General features: G+C 46.2%; 1 protein-coding gene across 1 annotated transcript in view; it reads left to right on the forward strand.

The window, feature by feature from the left end:
• The window catches only part of LOC144784018 (SCO-spondin-like), a 1,726,865-nt gene that overhangs the window by 1,236,057 nt on the left and 471,566 nt on the right, over nucleotides 1-19,242 (forward strand). Inside the window, exon 94 of the mRNA XM_078662721.1 lies at nucleotides 10,819-11,028. Within this exon, the coding sequence (XP_078518847.1) occupies nucleotides 10,819-11,028 (210 nt within the window). The remainder of the gene's footprint in view (nucleotides 1-10,818; nucleotides 11,029-19,242) is intronic.

Consider the following 19,242-nt stretch of genomic DNA (forward strand, 5'->3'; position numbering starts at 1 on the left):
CTTTTCCTTTGATGAGATTTTGTGTTAGACTACGTAGATGGAGGCTGCTCTGAATCAAGGTTGTGACACAACTCTTTCATTCCCTTATTTTTATCACATTCTTCATTCTCTTAAACCAGAATTGTCCCATATATTTGCTTTTTGCAGCTGGAAATTTTATTATGTTCTTGGGTATGTCTCTTTTCCCCTTCCTGTTCTTTTGGAGGAGTTTGGTGCTTACTCATTACTACTCTGCATCTTCCATCAAGACTCTTTATACTGCCAGGAGTGTTTTTTCCTCTTGGGTGATTTTCACCTATTTGGCACCCTCAAAAGGTGACACCTTACACCTTTCAAGTATACAGTTCTCTGCATTGGGACATTGTGTCTACTGGGAATGGTCACCCCTTCTTGGGACAATGTGAAGATGACTCTGTGGACCATCAATCATCCAGTTCTTCAAAGATAGGTATGGTGCTGCAACCACTATTTTGTGGAAGTGTATCACTCAGAGTTCAGAGTTTACTGTGCATAGGATTAGCGTTTATCCTTACATTGGACCCAAATGTAGGACACGTTTTTGAGTTGGCAGATTTGCTATCCAAATTTAACACCCTCTTCTGAGCGACGTCCTACTATTGTGGGTATCAGCCCAACACCTGTTCCAAGCACCAGTCTGGCTTTTTGTTTGGGGCCACTGGTTACACTCCCAGCCTTTCCAGGTCCTGAAGTAGAGTTAATGGAGGTATTAGGTTTCAACTAAGCTTTGCTAACTACATTCTGCCCTCCTCCACCTCCTTCTGGCTGGTCTTTGGGCCCCAAGGCACATGTGACAGTATTATATCTGCAGGTAAGACTTTCTGTGCACCGATCAATTGGCTATTCTACCACCAAAGGCCTCACCACCTGCTTTGGCATCAAGATTGGCAACATCTATGGTGCTATTTTCAGTTCTGATCTCAGGCCCTAGGGGGCATTCATCTTTTGAGGCAACTGCAATTCTTGTTCATGCCTCAATGGGAAATGTACTGCCCCAAACATAGTGACAGAGGTGGATCCACTCTGTTATTAGACGCTCATGAGGTTCCCAGGTTTAATTCCCAAATCTGAGATGCAAATAGCACTTCTGTTTCATTTACTCCTGATGACCTCTGTCAATTCCTTCTCAGGACTATATTTCTTTCAAGGGGGTGTTGAGCAAAGAGGCTGAGGTCCTTGAATTGTCTGTAACTTTGGAAATGGGAAAAGCCATCACTGTGAATACATTTGTTTCAGACTGGCATTTCTATGTAAGTGTACATGTCTTTTATTGTGACATTATTGGATTTGGTTATGTAAATTTGGAATAGACCCGATTTAACACAAGCCCTCCACCGTGAGGTGGTGTGTCGTCACCGAGTGTCCCATCATTTATATGTTCTCAACAGATTATTGAAGCCTTATTTTACAAGGTTCCCAGTTTCAAGGGTGTCATCATTGGTCCCTCCACATACTCACAATCTGACAGAGATTTGTGGACAGATTTAATGGGGAAGAAAATGTTCTCCTCATGAAGTCTGGCTCTTCTTAATGCCACATATATGCTGGTGCATCATACCCATGCACTCTGGGTGTCACGGCTAAGTGGTCTGGCAAGCTTTTATGGATTGTATCAGTATCTGGTTGTCTAGGCCTTAGTCTGCTGGAGGTATGGGTGTCCCCTTCTGGTAGCCATGCTACTGGCTACACTTGGAAGCGGCAAGCAGGAAAATGCCCCCCAGCAGGAGCACCAAAGAGGAAGGAACCGGAAAGCAACAACTTCCAAGGTGTTAGTGAAGCTCCCAGGAGACGTTCCCAAGGTACCAATAGAAGGTTGAAGTCTGGAAGGCTGAAGGGCAGCACAGGGCTAGGCATTGGATCAGAAGATGAAGAAGGCTGATCAAGCGGAGAACGAAGCTGTAACTGCACTGTGAGAGTGAAGGCCAGGAACAAGGAAACTAGATGGTATCACTCAAAGTGATGTGACAATTAGTGTGTGGAAAATTATTTCTTGAATTGCCCTGAAACAGGAAGAGAAAATAGAATCTAGAGAATACTCCATGTTTGTTTGGGAAGACTCAATAACCAGCTTGATTGAGAAACTACCTTACATTCCCAGAATCATCACAGAGGAATTTTGGGAAGGAGAAGAGCCAGCAAAATTGCCCCAGAAAGACTGCCAGCTCCCCCACAGCCCATGGGCACATCCCTGGTGGTGTGCGCCTGTGACCCGAGACCAAGGCAAGCCCAATACAGGGAAGCGCTGGCCCACGGTGATGCAAGAACGGAGCGCCCCCCTCTTGCCTGAGGCCAGCAGGTGGGGATGAGTGGCACAACACTTGGAGATGGTGTGTATGGTGGTTCATCTTCTCTCAGATCATGTGAGAGACAACTTTGCTTAAGTGGTGATGATGGTTGTTTGGGTTGCTAGACAACTTCTTAGGTCTGCACTTGAAAAAATGGGACTTTGGGACCAGATCTGTGGGATGTTTGGTGGTTCTCTATAGAAATGCTTAGTTGAACTTCTGTGTTCATGAAGAGTCACAGAAAAATGTACTTAATGTGACCTTTGGTGGTTCCCACCGCTTTAACAAGCAGACTTCTCTAGCTGTAGATGGAGCTGTCTGATGATGTGCTACTTCCGAATTGTTGCACTTACCACCTGTGATGGTCATGTCACATGTAAGATGTCGGCTACCGTAATGTATCCGAACATTTTTTAAGACTGTGACCTTACAAGCACTGCCAGTGCTTTATTTATTGTTAAGCATTTGGTCCTGCTATTCCTGCAGCTGTGAGGTGTGTGGTGCTTTGGGAGATTACCGTGATCAGAAATGGTATTCATCTTCGTCATTCCCCAATTCCCCAGTCAGACCATGTGGAATGTCTCCTTGAACAGTGGGGCAAAGTTGTGATTATGTTGATGAAAACAATGCTGTTCATGCAGAGAGACTTTTCCCATTGTGGGGCCCTCGTTTTATACTGTCTTCTCAAAAAAGGGATGCATCTGAGTTTAGCTCCTCTCTAAGAGAACCTATCTTTCTATAAGGGTCAATTTGGTCCTTGACAGGTATCTTACCCTGTGGCTCTATGTATTTGATCTTGTGGTTTTTTGTTTTGTGAAAATTCATTTAATTCCTAGTAGGAATGATTTCTGGGTTATGCGGTAGTTGATTGGGTGTCATGAGGATCTTCTGCACTTTGTTAAATGGAGATACCGTGCCGAATAATTTTTTTGTGTACTAAATGTCAGTATCTATAGGGGAGCGCTAGTGAGCCTGAAGCGATGTGGCTGCACTTTAGTGCAGCTCTCCTGGCCATAACAAAGATCCTGGAAAGAACCATCCTTCTGGTAGCTGCTGTGACTCCTACTGCATTGCAACCTTATGAGGAGCAACTGGAGAGCAACAGACAACCGCATAGAGCATACTGCAAGCCGGTATTAGAGCAAGATCGGCGGTGGTGTGAGCCCGAGGGATGGAGTGGCAGCTGACAAGATGGCAGCTGACAAGATGGCAACCGCTATGTGCTGATGGCAGTGCATGCTGCCAGTGTGGGCCCCCAACAGCAGTGGTCCGATCAGAGATTTAAAGAAAAGCTTGGCATGGCTGCGAGGAGAGTACCTGCCGCCCCTTTGGAAGGGGAGAAGCTGCCTGGCATGCAGACCTGCCGGAACCTGCAGAGGGTCGTCCGTAAGGAAGCAGCGAAGACGACTGGAAGAAGACCGTGAGACGGTAAGGCCATGGCCGGGGGACCAAGCAGGGGTGGTGCGCACCTGCACTCTCACCGGGGATTCCGTGACTCAGATTGTCCCGCCCAAGCTGCAGTGCTGGCCATTAATAACGGCTGGTGACCAGACGCAAACTGTTCTGGCAGAAAAACAATTAGGGCAGCCAGGGAGAAAATACAGTAGATAACACACAGGAGCAGGGGGAATCTGGGCCGGGAGTGGTGATTCTCACTAATAAATAAAACCCCCTGAAAAAGAACAAAGCACCAGGACACCTATAGGGAGGGCTACCCCTGGAGGTTGAAAGTCGCACTGATCAGAGAATTGGTAGGACAAACAATGCTCTGAGACATGGTGGGGTCCAGGGGGACGCTGTAAAGTTGGCTCCCCATTTCCCACCAACACCAGCCTCGCAAAGTACTTCCTGTAACGCGTAACGACCCAGCTCAGGACCTCCGCTAAACACCTCAAAGCTAACAAAGGAAGACAAGACTATCAGAAGTGTAAAGGAGGTCCAGGAGTGGAGGACCACGAGGCATAAGGCCGGGGGTGACGGATCACCAAATGGCGCCAATGGGCAAAATGGACAAAATGCAATCCAAGCTAATGTTTGACAGCAGAAAAAGCACAAGAGGTACACCAGACAGAAGATAACACAGGGGAAGCATCAAATGCAGGCACACTAACACTGGAAAGTACCTTCCTAGCGATGCAGCAAATCCTGCACTCCATAGACTGGAAGATAGACCACATGTATCTCTGTTTGGACGCCACTAAACTAGATAACCATGCGGTGCGACTGACAGAAGCGTAGCAAAGGAACACGAGCTCAGAAGATACTATAAAGTTTGTAAAAGCAAAATGACTAAACATGGAAAAAGTGCTAGCGCTAATCTTAGCATAGAATGACGACTTAGAAGCGCATTCTAGAAGAAGCAACTTACGCGTAACAGCAATTCCGGAAACAAAGAACATGGGCAAACCAGAAGAATACATAGAATGCATGTTTAAAGACGTTTTTAGTGCAGACAACTTATCACATCTACTGATGGTGGAGCGAGCCCACCAGTCATTTGGGCTGACGCCGATCCCTTCCTCTTAGCAGCGACTCGATCTTGAGGGGCATTTATTTTCACTGGTAGTTTATCAACATACTCCATTGCCGACTGCGGAGTTGGAAAGATCTGTATTTTGTCCTGATGGTCTACATGCAACTTGGCTGGATACAGCATCGCATAGGGGATGCCCGCGGTTTGCAGCCTTTTCTTAAGTGGTGTGTATTCTTTTCTGGCGGCTGGAAGTTGGCTGTAAAATATGGGTAGAAGGAAATTGCGCTACTTTGATATGTAATGTGCTGTCTTATTAACACTGACACTAAAATACTAGCACACAAACTAAGCACCAGACTAAGACCACTGATGCCCAACATGGTTCTACCGCACCAGTCCGGGTTCATACCAGAAAGATCAACGGCGCATATTTGCGTTGCAACACCAACTGAACCCTGAGTTTGAGGCTGCGGCAGTACTTCTAGATGCCGCCAAAGCCTTCAACTCAATAGAATGGTCCTATATGTTTACGGTCTTGGGACCTATGGATATACCGGAGACTTTCTTCAGATGGGTACGCATCCTATATAACGCCTCGGTTACACAAGTGAGGATCAATGGGCACACCTCTAAGCAAAAATGCATAGGGCAAAGCACGTGACAGGGCTGCCCGCTGTCACCAATTCTGTTCACACTGGCCCTGGAAAACCCTGGCTTGCAAAATCCGTCAAAGTCATAAACTAACGGCATTGAGATTCCAGGAGAAGGCCTATAGGTATCTCATTATATGCGGACAACATGGTCTTATATGTCCGAAACCCCACACAACACCTAGCAGCACTGTTTAGATAGGGAATATATTAAGTTTGAGGGATTTTCAGGTCTGGGTATAAACTGGGCCAAATCGATAATAATACCACTAACCCAGATCACGGTGCCGTATGCACTGGACTATCCACAAAAAATGGAGTACGGACCCAGTGAACTATCTAGGAGTGTGGATCCACAAGTACCCCAAAATAGTAATACATGACAATTCCAGGAATGCGCTGGAAAAACTGGGTAGTCAAGTGGCTAGATGGATTAAAATGTCGCTCTCCCTAGCTGATAGAGTGGCGGTTATGTAAATGATCATAGTCTCCAGCTTCTTATATTTATTTAGTAACATTCCAATAGTCCTGCCCCAGTTCTTTTTTTAAATGCTACGTATGCAGCTGATCACATTGGCCTGGGCAGGCAAACAACCCTGCATTCAGTGGGATACCACAACACTTCCATATGAGCAAGTAGGGAATAAAGCATCTGACATACATTTATATTACCTATGTGCTGAAGCACAATACGCATACTATTGGTATCACCCACAACCATATGTACCACACCTGGCGTTGGAAGAGATAGCTGCTCACTCAATACCACTTAGATGTACTCTAACACTCAACTGCACTACGGCAAGCCAGCGGGAAATCAACACAATACACTGCACCGTTAGTCCCTGGACGGCCCTAGCAGCAAGAGCACACAAACTACCACAATATGCCCCAGCACTGCCATTTGGGCAACACCCTAAACTCAGGGTTACACAGAAGACGAGGTCGCTGGCTTTACTTCACCAGGCGGCTCTTGCATACATTAGCAACAAAACACAGATATTTACGTTTACATACCATCGTCTTAGAGCTGCGATGAAGGCATTATATCCCCCCTTCCTAAGGGTCCCTGTATTAAATGCCGTGCAGACACTACTCACCTCCAATTCCCGCAGGCATTTGGTCACAAGACTCTATAGCATGACACAAAGGGAGAGACCGTCATCAGTACCAATGGCGATGGTCCGATGGAATACATCCCTCCGCACGCCAGTAACACTAGAGCAGTGGAGCTTTTGCTGCACACTGACAGAAATGCTGACCTCGAATTGGAACCTATGCATCATACATTTAAAGTTCTTTCAATAGACCAATAATACCCCTCTTAAGATCTTCTGATATGGGCTACAGAACGACTTGTGCTGTGCTAGACGTGGGACGTCAGAGGCAGGTTTGTTACACTTAGCTTGGGACTGCAGGAGGGTACATGAATACTGGGAAACTGTGGTACATACTCTTAGCACATTGGCCTGGGCAGGCAAACAACCCTGCATTCAGTGGGATACCATGACACTTCCATATGAGCAAGCTACTCTCCAGACTGCATTTGAGGATGTCCTTACATTTAGAACACTTCCTCTGATTCTCTACACGTTTTAAAGAATCAGAAACTGCCATTGCAACATTGAAATATGTGATATTTTTAGTCAATATTTTTGTACTTAATTGTTTAAGTATAGAAGTCAATATTTCTGTAATCAATATTTTTTTTTCTATAAGTTTTACATCGATATTTATGTAATCAATGTTTTGTCAGAGAACCTGCTTGTTTGCCTATCAGGGCCCCAAGTTGTGGAACACCCTCCCTGAACAGCTAGGACAGTGTCTCTCACTATCAATCTTCCGAAGACAGCTAAAAACATGGAATAGCTGTGAACTTTATAAACTTTAAATAATAATAATAATGAGGAATTATTCCATCTGCTTGATAGATTTGCTGGTTCTATTTCTAAGTTTCTCAACCACCCACTCTTAAATTACATTCTAAATACCCCTTCAGAAGGGTCTTCTTTTCATGACCGGTATTGCTACCCTAGAGAGACAAGTGAAACATCCTTTTTAATCTTGCCAAGCGACCCAATTGCTGTACGTGGAACAAAACAGAAAATCCAGAGCTACTCTCCAGACTGCATTTGAGGATGTCCTTACATTTAGAACCCTTCCTCTGATTCTCTACATGTTTTGAAGAATCAGAAACTGCCATTGCAACATTGAAATATGTGATATTTGCCAGATAGAATGTTACAATGTCTTCACCCTTCTAGTATTACTAGTTACAGCAGTAACACTATAACGGATAGCCATTTACCTAGGGATGTATACATGGAGTAGATATCCTTCTATGCTATGGAGTCACTTTAAAATAAATATTGATTGTTACGGGATCTTACTAGCGTGCACAACTCTGCGATAGCTATCATTCAGGTAATGCCCAAATTAAAATAGGACGAAGCAGCAAGAGGCAACTCAGCAGCACAGGTTTTACACATCTTGTTAAACTACCATGTAGCACCATATTTTAAATTGAACATTCTGCTCTCATTTGACAAAATTATCTTTTTACAATGGAACAATGCAGCACCATTTTCTAAATTGAACATTCTGCTCACACTGGACAAAATTATCTAGGCAATGCTTATGGGATACTTGTCCACAAACCTTCACTTGGGAGATCACAGCATTTCAGGTTCTATTTCACAAATTAGGGGCCTATTCCAATGTCGGACGGACCTGAGTCCGTCCGACTTTGGGCAGGAGCTGTAACCGACGACCTGCTGTCATCGGTTACATCCCTGCTAGTATGATGAGACCGAACAGGGTTCGGTCGCATTTGTATACCTTACAATGCAAGCATGCTTTCTGACCGGAAAGCATGCTTGCAATGTAGAAAGCAGGGGTGCAGTTCATCCCTGTACCCTGTGGCCAGCATCCCAAGGTGCCTGCCACCGGGTGCAGGGATCAACGGAGGGGCACCATAGGTGCCCCAGGCTGCCATCCGGCGGCCTCACACCCATGGGGGCCCTGCTGGGGGCCCCAGAGACAGCTTCCGACTGCCTTTTTGTGCCAGACAGACCGGCACGAAAAGGCAGTGAAAAGCTGCCATCGTACTTCTCGGTCAGCCGGGGGAGTACTGGAGGATTTCCGGACTGCGGACAGGCTCTATGAGCCTGTCGTCTGCAATCCGGAAATCCAAGTCGGATTCCTTTCCGACCGAGCCCATCAGAATGGCTCGGTCGGAAAGGAATCCGAACGGCAGTGACCGATTCGGTCGGAAGGGCTCCGAACATGGTTCGGAGCCCTTCCGGCCGAAATCGGAATCTGCCCCTTAATGTCCATTTTTCATTGATAAAAAGACTGCCATTTACTAATCTTTCATTACTAAACCCATGCTTTGCCAGAAAGTGATGACCGAGACACATTTTGAAACAGGTTTTAATGAAGACCTCGAACCACTTATCTGTCACCTCCCATGCCTGGCGGAAAATGGAGTCTACAAATGTTCTCTTGATTATTATTTAGACTCCACCGTTGTATCATTACAGTTTACCCACCTGTGCCATCAATTCCATTGATAGGGACTTTTTCAATGAAATTGGTTGATTTACATAAATCAGTAACTGGTGCTTAGACCACATTTAGCCTCACACTTTATTTCAAAGTTTTTTGTTTGCATGAACCTCATACAGACTAAGGATCTGCTTTATATATTGCAGGAGAGCAAACTCTGTCGCAAAGGCGATGCAGTTCCCTCCCCACCAACATAATGGCCAGCCCGTCCGATGTAGAGTTGGGCGGAACATAGCTTTGCCTCCTATGAAGACTATTCTGACTCCACTGTGGTCAAACCTCTCCGACCACCAGATGGAGTAATGGCATTGAAGGTTTGGCCACATGTCTTCCCACCTAATTTAGATGGGCGGACATACAGTTGTTTTTCAATGCTTGTCACTACTATGAAAGTCTAGGCGGTAAGGGTCATCAAAAAGTGCGTGATGCCTCCCTTGCCATTGGATGAAACTCCAACGGAGGGGAGAAGGAGGCAACTTATTTTTTTTCCAAAAGAAAATCCTCCTTTGGGATTATTTTTTTAAATAAAAAACTTTGTAATGTTGTTGTACCCCTCCATCATGTTGACAGCGCCATACGCCAAACCTGCAATGCTAGAACTGTTCACTGTGCCAGCTGACATTTTTACATTTGGCCATCTGTGCCATCTTCAGGGTAACTGAGAATTAGCCACTTTGGCCGAGAGCGGACTGTCTGCCAAATTATAATCAGGCCCTGAGTTAGCAAGCCGTGTATCAGCTAAGACGTACGATCCCAAAATAAAACAAACCCTTCTACATAATCTCCTGAAAGATTTAGAAAGATTACATTTTTACCAAAGAATGTGAATTATCATTAAAATCAAGAAACAATCTTTAGATTATCATGTGAATACCTGGTAACCCTTAGACAAAAAGACAGCTGACAAGAAACCAATCAGGAAAAATTCCACAAAGGTTTAAATTTACACAGCTAAACAAGCCTGTTGTAGATCATTGCCTCTCTACATTATTCAGTGCTTCCAATTCTTGAGAACGCTGCATAAATCAACTTGTGGTAAATCATCCAAAATTGTGGTAGAGAGTGGTGTTTAGCTACATAACCTACTGACAGGATTTAAGATTTCCAGTAAAGCGTTGGTGTCAAAGTAACAATTGACTTGGCAGAAAGCATTCCATTGGCACCTACATGGGAAAAACGTTAATTAAATCATGAACCTAAATCTTTGCTCTGGAAGTAGCCTCAGACTTTACCATTAAGTGAGAATGATAAGTAGCTGGATGCCATGTCTAAGCATAAGTGCCATAAGAACATCAAATCCAGTGATGATAGAATTCACTATTGTAAATGTCAGACTTCCTGGAAGGATAGAGAGCATGGGCCCATTGATTGTTTACATTTTTTTAATCAATATTGTGTGTTGATATAAATTAAAAATTGGAAGAGCAGCACCTTTTTAAAACCACAATTATTTTGGAGATGCAACTTTTGAAGGAAAGCCAATGTGTATGCAGGTGGATCAAGGAATGTAATCAAATAACGTTTTCACAATCCCTGAATCTTACATCTTGTAGTTCTTTGAATTCAAGAAGGTTTGTTAGATCTCATTTTCCAAGTTAATTGCCAAGTTAAGTCAATTCCAGACATGCTTTTAGAATATGTTGTTAAACATAATTAAATTCTACCTCTTTTTTATTGTACAACACAATGTAATGAAGTTTGTGAATGATTCCATAGAGGTGTGCGTGAATGACCTCCTGCCTGGTCTCTTATCCTGTGCTTTGGCTCACTTTGTGTTTTTGTGTTATGTCGTGCTTCCCTCCATAACCAGATAATTTCTTTCCAGATCTCACAGCCTGTGTCGGTGAGGAATGTAGAGGCCAAAATTGCTCATGGAACCCGTGGTCGGAATGGAGTGAGTGTTCTCGTGCTTGTGGAGTGGGACAGCAGCGGCGCCTGCGCACCTATAACCCACCAGGAGAAGGTGGCTTCTGGTGTGAAGACATCATGACTGGGAATATGGAGAGGCACTTCTGTAACCTGCAGGCCTGCAAAGGTAGGACACCTGTTTGCACCTCACAGAGCTGATCATATAATTTTAGGGTGATAAAGACAGGACATTTAGCCGCATTTCACAGTGCAGTCATTCTGAACATCAACTTAGGGGTACAAGACATAGCTGCTGGTAGCCCTAGCAGCTTTTTGTGACTTGTTAGACCTGGCACCTTGGCGTGAGTCTCCCTTCCACTTTTTGCTGATACGCCTCATGTGTTTTACTGGTGTTAGCTGCTCAGGGCACTGTGCCACTGCCAATCAGTGCCACAGTGCAAGTGCTCCCTATGAAAAGTGTATATGTAATTGGTTTTCGTGATTGGCTTATTTGGTTTACTGTTGGTCCCCAGTAAAGTGCACCAGGAGAGCTGGAGCTTGTAAATACAAATGCTGCTGGTGGGCCTGCAGCACTGGTTGTGCCACCCACAGAAGTGGCCTAGTAAAATGTGTCTAAGGTCTGCCATTGCAGAACCTGCGTGCAGTCTGGTACTGTCATGCTGGCTGGGCAAGTGCACCCACTTGCCAGCCCCTAAACCTTCCCTTTACTTCATGTGAGTCACTCCTAAGGTAGGCCCAAGGGCAGGGTGCATTGTAAGCGTAAGGTAGGACAAGCCCTGATGTGTGTGGCATGTCTTAATAGTGAATTACCGCCATTTTCGTTTTTCACTATTGTAAGGCTACCTGTTCTCATAGGCCAGAATGGGCTGTGAATTATTACACTCTATAATCCCAGCAGGCTGAGGGAACATGGTAGAAAGTCAAGTTTAGTATGCCTGAGCTCAGAATAATAAAATACTTCTTTTAGTAAAGTTTATTTTAATATCCTGTGTTTGCAAATGCTACTTTTAGAAAGTTAGCATTTGCTTGTGAGGAAAAACAGCCCAAATTACAACCGATGCCCAGGCTGCTGGCACAAGACGCCTCTTAGTTCCCATTTTGATCAGTTTATCAAATAAAGAGACGGGTGCTGGAAGCGGGAGTGCAAGAACAGATTTTTATTTCTCATGAGGAGAGCCTGTCATTTCGGACACGCGCACATTGTCTTCAAGAGGTGCTCTAACAAGTTTCTCTGAGGCTCCGTCTTTTATACACAGGTTTATGATGCACAAACATTCCTTATTGCAATAAAGAAACTTTGAAGTACGAAAAGGCACGTTTGAAATCCCAGCTTCAGGCCTATTCCCATACCTGTCGCTCGGATGTCGTTTCCCCTCCCAAATGTAACATGTGATTGTAATCTTGCAGCCGGACATTCCAACAGGACACGAGGGCAAGAGGGGGTGGTCAGATCTAAGGTTGGGCAGGCGATAAGATCGGGCACTTCGGTTGGTGTATCACGTTTTGCTATGCGGGGCCAGGGGGGGGGGGTACATCCATGAGGCTTTGTTTTATGACTTGGGACCGGGTCGAGAGGCCAGGTGTAGCCAGGGGGGGGGTCATCAGAAGAGGGGAAGGGTGTTCCTGGGAGGAATGCAGGGGGTGTCAATCAGGCAGGGGTGTCACTTTTAGAGCAGGGTCGCGCAGAGGGAGAGGGTTTTATGGCTTATGCATGATAGAGCGGGGGTGTTCAACGGGGGGGGCGTGCTGGGGATTTAACAAACGGGCAGAGAGGCCTTGGTGCCTAAAATGGCTGTCGTGTACGTGCGTGCATGGGCCTATGCTGGCGGGATGATGCGGTCAATGCTTCGCGGTATTCGTTCTGCTTACAGCGAGGGGTATGGTGAACACAAATGAGCGCCGCTTATGTACATATACATTGTCATTTTCCACAGTCGCCGCTTTTTAACATAAGTTAGTTCATTTCCGTGTTTATCATAACTGACGGGGTGTACATATAGCCATGTGTGGTCAATGAAATAGCGTTTGTCAATACTGGCGGATTGCATATAACCCTGTGCAGTCGATGCGATAGACGAGGTGCAATACATATGAATTTACATTTGTCGTGTTATATATACGAGTCTAGAGATCGGTATACAACTCAGTCGGAGTCAATCAAGGAAATGTTCCGACACATTATGGAACCATGTTCTGACTCTCTCTCCGGCGGTATCAATGTACAGTTAAAAGTGACCGATGAAACATTTTGAAAGCAATACAAAGTGGTTGAGAGAGGAATTCAGTTCAATACAAGCAATTAGTCAGGGGGGGGGGGGTAGAAAGTTCAGAAAGGGGAGGGGGGGGGGTCTTCGCCACAGTGTCTTTTTAGCAGCGAGCCATCACTGGTAGGCTCTAGTAGTTCGTTTTCTTCCGTTGGCGCTGTTGAGCACCGGCGGTGGAGCTATAGGTCCAGCTCGGATCCATCCTTACACGTCGCAGGGTGCGATCTGTCCTCTGCTGTTAGACCACAGTCCTGTTTCCTAACTAATCTTTTTAAGGGTGCCTCATGCTGGGCACCTGCATTTCTTTCTCCTTCCGTGGCAAACCCTATTCTACCTAAATGCTGTTCTTCTTCTCTGAGTCAAAATCCATGTGAAAAAAAAGGGGGGGTTGTCGGATAATCGAGAGAAGAGAGGGCGGAGTGGGATCAGATCTTTGAGACAAACCAAGGGAGCAAAGGATAACGAGCAGGCAGGCCCATCGATCGGGCTCAAAGGGGCGGGGACTTCTGGCACGCGTGGGTCAGCAAGCAGAGGGCTTCAAGGCAGCCCTCCATCCTTTCATTTTCCGTGTTTGAGAGTGGTGCCTCGTCCCGCGTCTCGTTGCTCTGCGGCTCCACCTTTGGTCGAGGTCACATGTGCTCCATGATCTGCGGCTAGGCTGTGCGTCACGTCCGGCCCCTCTCCTCCGGTGATTGTGTATCTTTGAATGGGTACAAAACAAGCTTTAGAGAACTGGCAGGAGAAGACATTTATACATTTCAATTCCGCCCCCAATCTTAAGTAGTTGGGGATACGTTCATCGGTCACGGTCAGAAGTTATCACTATGGAGTATGTATGCGGGCATTTCTACTGAGTTTGTACTAAGTCTATTTGGCGTTCATTCATGACGTATATGGAGAGAAGTCAGACTCCTATCAACTGCGTATTCCATCAAACTCGAAATCGGATCCTTCGGTAGAGACTCGTCTTTCTAACCCAAGCCCTGGCAGTCTTCTATCATCATGAGAGAGGGACAGAGGCTAAACATTCTTTTCTCGGGGAGCAACGGTTAATCAGGGTCATCAGTTATACTTCGGGATATGGAGCTGGGGTAAATCGGGAGAAACGAGGACGCTTTGGACGTCCGTACTTGGGTGCAGAGAGGTGGGGCGATCTGGGCATTGGGGATTGTGTTTCTAACGAACTGAGAACAGAAGGCCACTGACATATAGTCCCCCGATAAAAAAAGGCCAGATTAGGAGACATCAGTCGTCTTACCTGTCCTTTCCTTCTTAGCCAATTCAAGTTCCATCATTTTACAGAAAGGAGAGGTAGTCATATGGGAAATTACAATTGTTTTAGTTTCTGTCAATTTTGCCGAACACCTTTGTGTTAAAAAACCAATTAGGCTTGTGCCGGCGGGGCACAACGTTACCACACAAAGGAAGAGGGAACAGGGGGACCCTCAGAGAGAGAGAGAGTCGTCCGCATTTTAAACAAACTATTCGGTACACGTACGACATGGAGAGAGAGAAAAAGAGAGAGAGAGAAACGTGTACAATAATAGGCCATTTAGTGCGCACACAACACAGAACAGCAGGGGTCAAGTTAAATAGAAACACAGGCTGAGGGACGACGTAGATCCATACATTACGTACACATGAATTCAGGCGGGGGGGGGGAATAGTACATGTATTATATACAAAAATCCAAGACAAAACATAGAACAGTACTTGGCCAAAAAGATTTCTTCCTGCATGCTGCGCATCCTTAGTATCCTACTTAATTCATCTGGCTGCCTTTGCTGGTGGCCTCGGTTGCAAATACTTACACCTTTGTCAATTGTTCGGGAACTAACCTGGTCGGGCTAATACTCACGGTGGGATCTTCGAATCATTTTTAGCGAATGGGTATCCAGGCTGAGGCAACGGAGGGTGTCAGTCGGGAGAACAATGGGGCAGCTTTGAGTTTCATGTCTATGAGGGTGCAAGAAGGAGGTGGTAAATCTTAAACATTGACAATATTCCTAGTCTTCCAGGAGGAGGGTACTTGGGTAAACCTCACCCCGGAATATTCCTGAACCTTTCCCTATTTAGTTACCGTATGAATTTACTCATGGGTGCACGTCATTCTTGGTTGCATTATTTGGGGTTCCGGTTGGAGTCATATTTTGTCATACTGCAATAACCAGCCAAGTTTCTGCTTCAGGCCACCCTTCCAGTCGCTGGGTTCAGAGAGAGAGAGAGTCGTTTCTAAGTAAGGGAGTGCTATATCTTTGTTTGTTCGTCGTGTATAGGCACCATGTTCAGACCCCTTTTCCCCATTCCATCGGCCGTTCGATCATCACTTAAGTCATACATAAAACATTTCTCTTATCAATCCAAACGTGTGCAACGTGTATTCAGTCGAGCTATACACATCAGGGCATACACGCGTGCATTCATATCACACAAATTCGTCACGTTCTCAGGGGCAGTCCCCATAGACAATATACAATTCTTCCGTGCGGAACCATGGCGTGTTGCTTAGGTCTTCTCCATACTTTAGTCGACGTTCCGATGTGACCTGCAGAAAAGAAGGGAAAAAGAAGGGGTGGGGGCAGCGTTTTAAAACACATCAGCGCGCATAAACCCGAAAATGCTTTTACTTACCACATACTCGACCTATCTCCGTGGGATGCAGTCCCTTTCATCTCGGCGTTTAAGCCCAGAGGGACCGGTAGTGCGGGAGAGATAATCATTGATGGACTGTGTATTGCATAGATCGCCCAAGTGTGGTATTACGGATCGTGTGTAGGGAAGGGTCAAAACAAAGGGCAGTCAGTGTAAAGTGGCGGGTGAACTCGTGCTCTCCTTCGAGGAGGAGGGATGGTCTACAGTGGTACAGGGTCGTTTTTGTTCATCAGGCACGGAAACTAGAGGGGCTAGGTGGCATTCCTTCGGAGTGGCTTAGGGGCATCTGAAACAACTTCCCTGATACATGTGGCACATAAAGTAAAGGCTAAATACCGGGACCTTTATCGATTGCTTTACGTTGCACAAAAATAAAAATATAAAAAAAACACACACACAACAAACCAGGACCATTCACATTTGCAATATTTCTGTGTACTTTGCTTTTTAACCTTTAAGTAATCGAGTTGCTTCATTTCACCTGTATTTTACTTATATCGGAAACAGTGGCCATTTATTCGAAACTTACCAATCTAAGCGCTACAACTATGTTTGCTTTTCAAAAAAACCTTTATTTAAAAATGTTGGCGCACAAATACGGGCCTACAACCACGTGGGCCGGCCACGGAGCAGACTGGAACTGTACATGAGGGGATATTTATTTGAGGAAAACGTAACTGAGTCGGTGGTCGTTGATTTCATAAAGGTGCGACAAGTGCAATAAAATCATATCGAAAATTCATTGTGGGCAAGTACCATAAGTGTCGAAAATTCGAACTTTCAATAATATGGTAATCAATGACGCGTCAGAACTTAATATCAATTCATTGTCCGAATGTTCAATCAGTACCCATCCCCTCCCGCCATGAGCTTCAAAAACTGCATACATATCTCATGATATCAAGGCTGAGCAACCGGAACACAACAGGGAGTTGCGAGTTTCATTTGTACCGGCGCCATTTTGGGTGAGGTCAGGCAGGTCCAAGTATAGTCAAAATGTCTCCACCAAATCGTGTTTGGACCAGAGCCTCTTTCGGCAGTCCAAAAGTTTCGTTAAAGGGCAACAGAAGGGGCCGTCCATATGAACCATCAGTCAAAGGGGGGAGGGAGGCAACAATCTTTCCTACCGGGTCACACTGGTGTTCCACCGGAACTGATCAAATTGGTAGTCTGCAGGATTTTGGTCATTCAAACTGAGGCTGGCGCCAGCATGAGAGCGCCAACGTCTCGTGGCTACGTCTTGGTCGTTCCGCGGGCAATCATGGCAGTCATTCCTTATCGGGGGGCCCGCGGGGGTCGGGGGCCCCTGCAGTTCTCGTAGAATCTTCAAAGCTGAGGACAACGCTTCTGGACGGGGGACTCATTTTCTAGCTGACAAGCGACCAGGCCATCTTTGCACGCCAGGCCCAATCCTGCAGAGTCGACCGTCATTTTATGAGTTCCGCGGCAACCGGCAGTCGCTGGATCGCAAGAGCAGACGGACTCCAGCCTGTCGGGCGTGGCGTTGCACCGCAAGAGGGGTGGGCGCAACTCAGCTTGGTGAGTGAGGCGCAGGGGTGCAGCGCTGTGTCCCAAGAGTGGGAGGAACTCAGCTGGTTCGGGCGAAGCGCCGTTGTATCGCAACAGTGGACGAGACCCCGTCGGGTGAGTGGAGCGTTGCTGCACCGCAAGAGTGGACGAACCCTTGTCGGGTGAGTGGAGCGTTGGGGGTGCAGCTGAGGGGCCTCCACCTGGGGAGGTGGGAGAGGCTCGTCCGCGCCGCCTCTCCCTCCCAGTGCACCCCACGCCGTCTCCTGGCGCTGACATTCGTGATGGCCGGACCAGGCAATGAGAGAGGGGGGGGGGGTCGGAGGCATAAGCAAGACATCCCTCCCGTGGCCTGCAAGGCGCCAGAAGAGGATGGGAAGACCAGTACATTCCGGGCCATCCACCCCACGACCTCTCCGGCCGATGGCAGCCAGCTGGGCCCCGCCCTGCACGTGTCGAGGCCTCGTCTTCCGGATGGGCGTAACCGTGGACCTGTTGCACTTCGGGAGCTTCCGGAATGGGGGTAGGTATCTGCTGACTTGTATCTATCTTATGTTACCGTTATTGGGCGTGGCGGGCGGTGGGACAGACATGTTTGGAGCAGTGAGGGACGGCGGAGCCTAGCTACCTCGTGGCTGCCGTGATGTCAAGCTTGGCTTCTCTCACCACTTTCATGTTTCTTATTGCGGGCTATTTCTAACGTTTCTTATTTCTAGCGAAGTCACACAAAAAAAACTCATCAGTGGCCTACTGATTTTGCTCGATTTCTTTTTCCTTCCTTTTCTAGTGTGTTTCGTGCTAAAGTTTCTGTTAACAGGATACGGTGATTACTTCGTATTTTACATATGTCCTTTTTATTAGGGGCGCCCTCCGGTTGAGCCAGATGATCTACCTCTAATAAATGGTCCGGGTGGAACTAGTTTACCAATCAGTGGGGAGTAGATAGGCATGACAGATTACAACGGGGGACAAAGGTCCGCATTACCTACCCTTCACTACTTGCAAAGACTAGACAGAATATTTCTATTCCACGTTATTTGCAAACAGAGAATACCTCAAAAGAACTATTCCTTGAACAATAAATGTCCAGACAATCAATCAATCAGTGGGGAGAAAAACAGGCATGAGGGATTACAACGGGGGACAAAAGTCCGCATTACCTATCCTTCGCTATCTGCAAAGGGAGACAGAATATTCCTATTCTTCTCTGTTTGTAGACAGGGAATATCTCAAAAGAGCGATAATCGATAAAAAATCGATAACAAACAATCAGTGGGGAGAAAGATAGGCATGACGGATTACAATGGGGGACAAAAGTCTGCATTACCTACCCTTCACTATCTGCAAAGGGAGACAGAATATTCCTATTCTTCCCCGTTTGTAGACAGCGAATGTCTCAAAGAGCAACAGAGCAACCAATCAATCAGTGGGGAGAAAAACAGGCATGACGGATTACAACGGGGGACAAAAGTCCTCATTACCTATCCTTCACTATTTGCAAAGAGAGAGGAACGTTCCTATTCGTCGCTGTTTGCAAACAGAGAATGTCTCAAAAAGAACCAATACTTCAAGTAGCAACCAAGGCTAAATGAACCAATCAATGAACAATACCAGTATTTAAATACCGATTCCAATATAAACAATCAATCACTCAATCAATCGGATGGATAAAGCCATCCTATCAATCAGACGTAAAGACGTCCTACTTAACCTTACCCGGACCGGACCGTGTGGACAGTTCTTCGCCTTCCCTTTCCAGCGCCCGATCGTTCTCTTACTCCATGTTTTTACCGCAGCATTCCTGTGGGATCCCAGTCAGGACAGTAGGTCGCTTGAGAGAGGTCCGTTCGGAATCGGTGAAGTTCATTCAATCGGCAGCCGGACGAGGGCCCTCTCAAGGCAGGTATACTCCAATCGTTCAGATGTTCACCCCATCG

Source organism: Lissotriton helveticus, chromosome 10 (assembly GCF_964261635.1).
Source record: "Lissotriton helveticus chromosome 10, aLisHel1.1, whole genome shotgun sequence".
Classification (NCBI taxonomy): domain Eukaryota; kingdom Metazoa; phylum Chordata; class Amphibia; order Caudata; family Salamandridae; genus Lissotriton; species Lissotriton helveticus.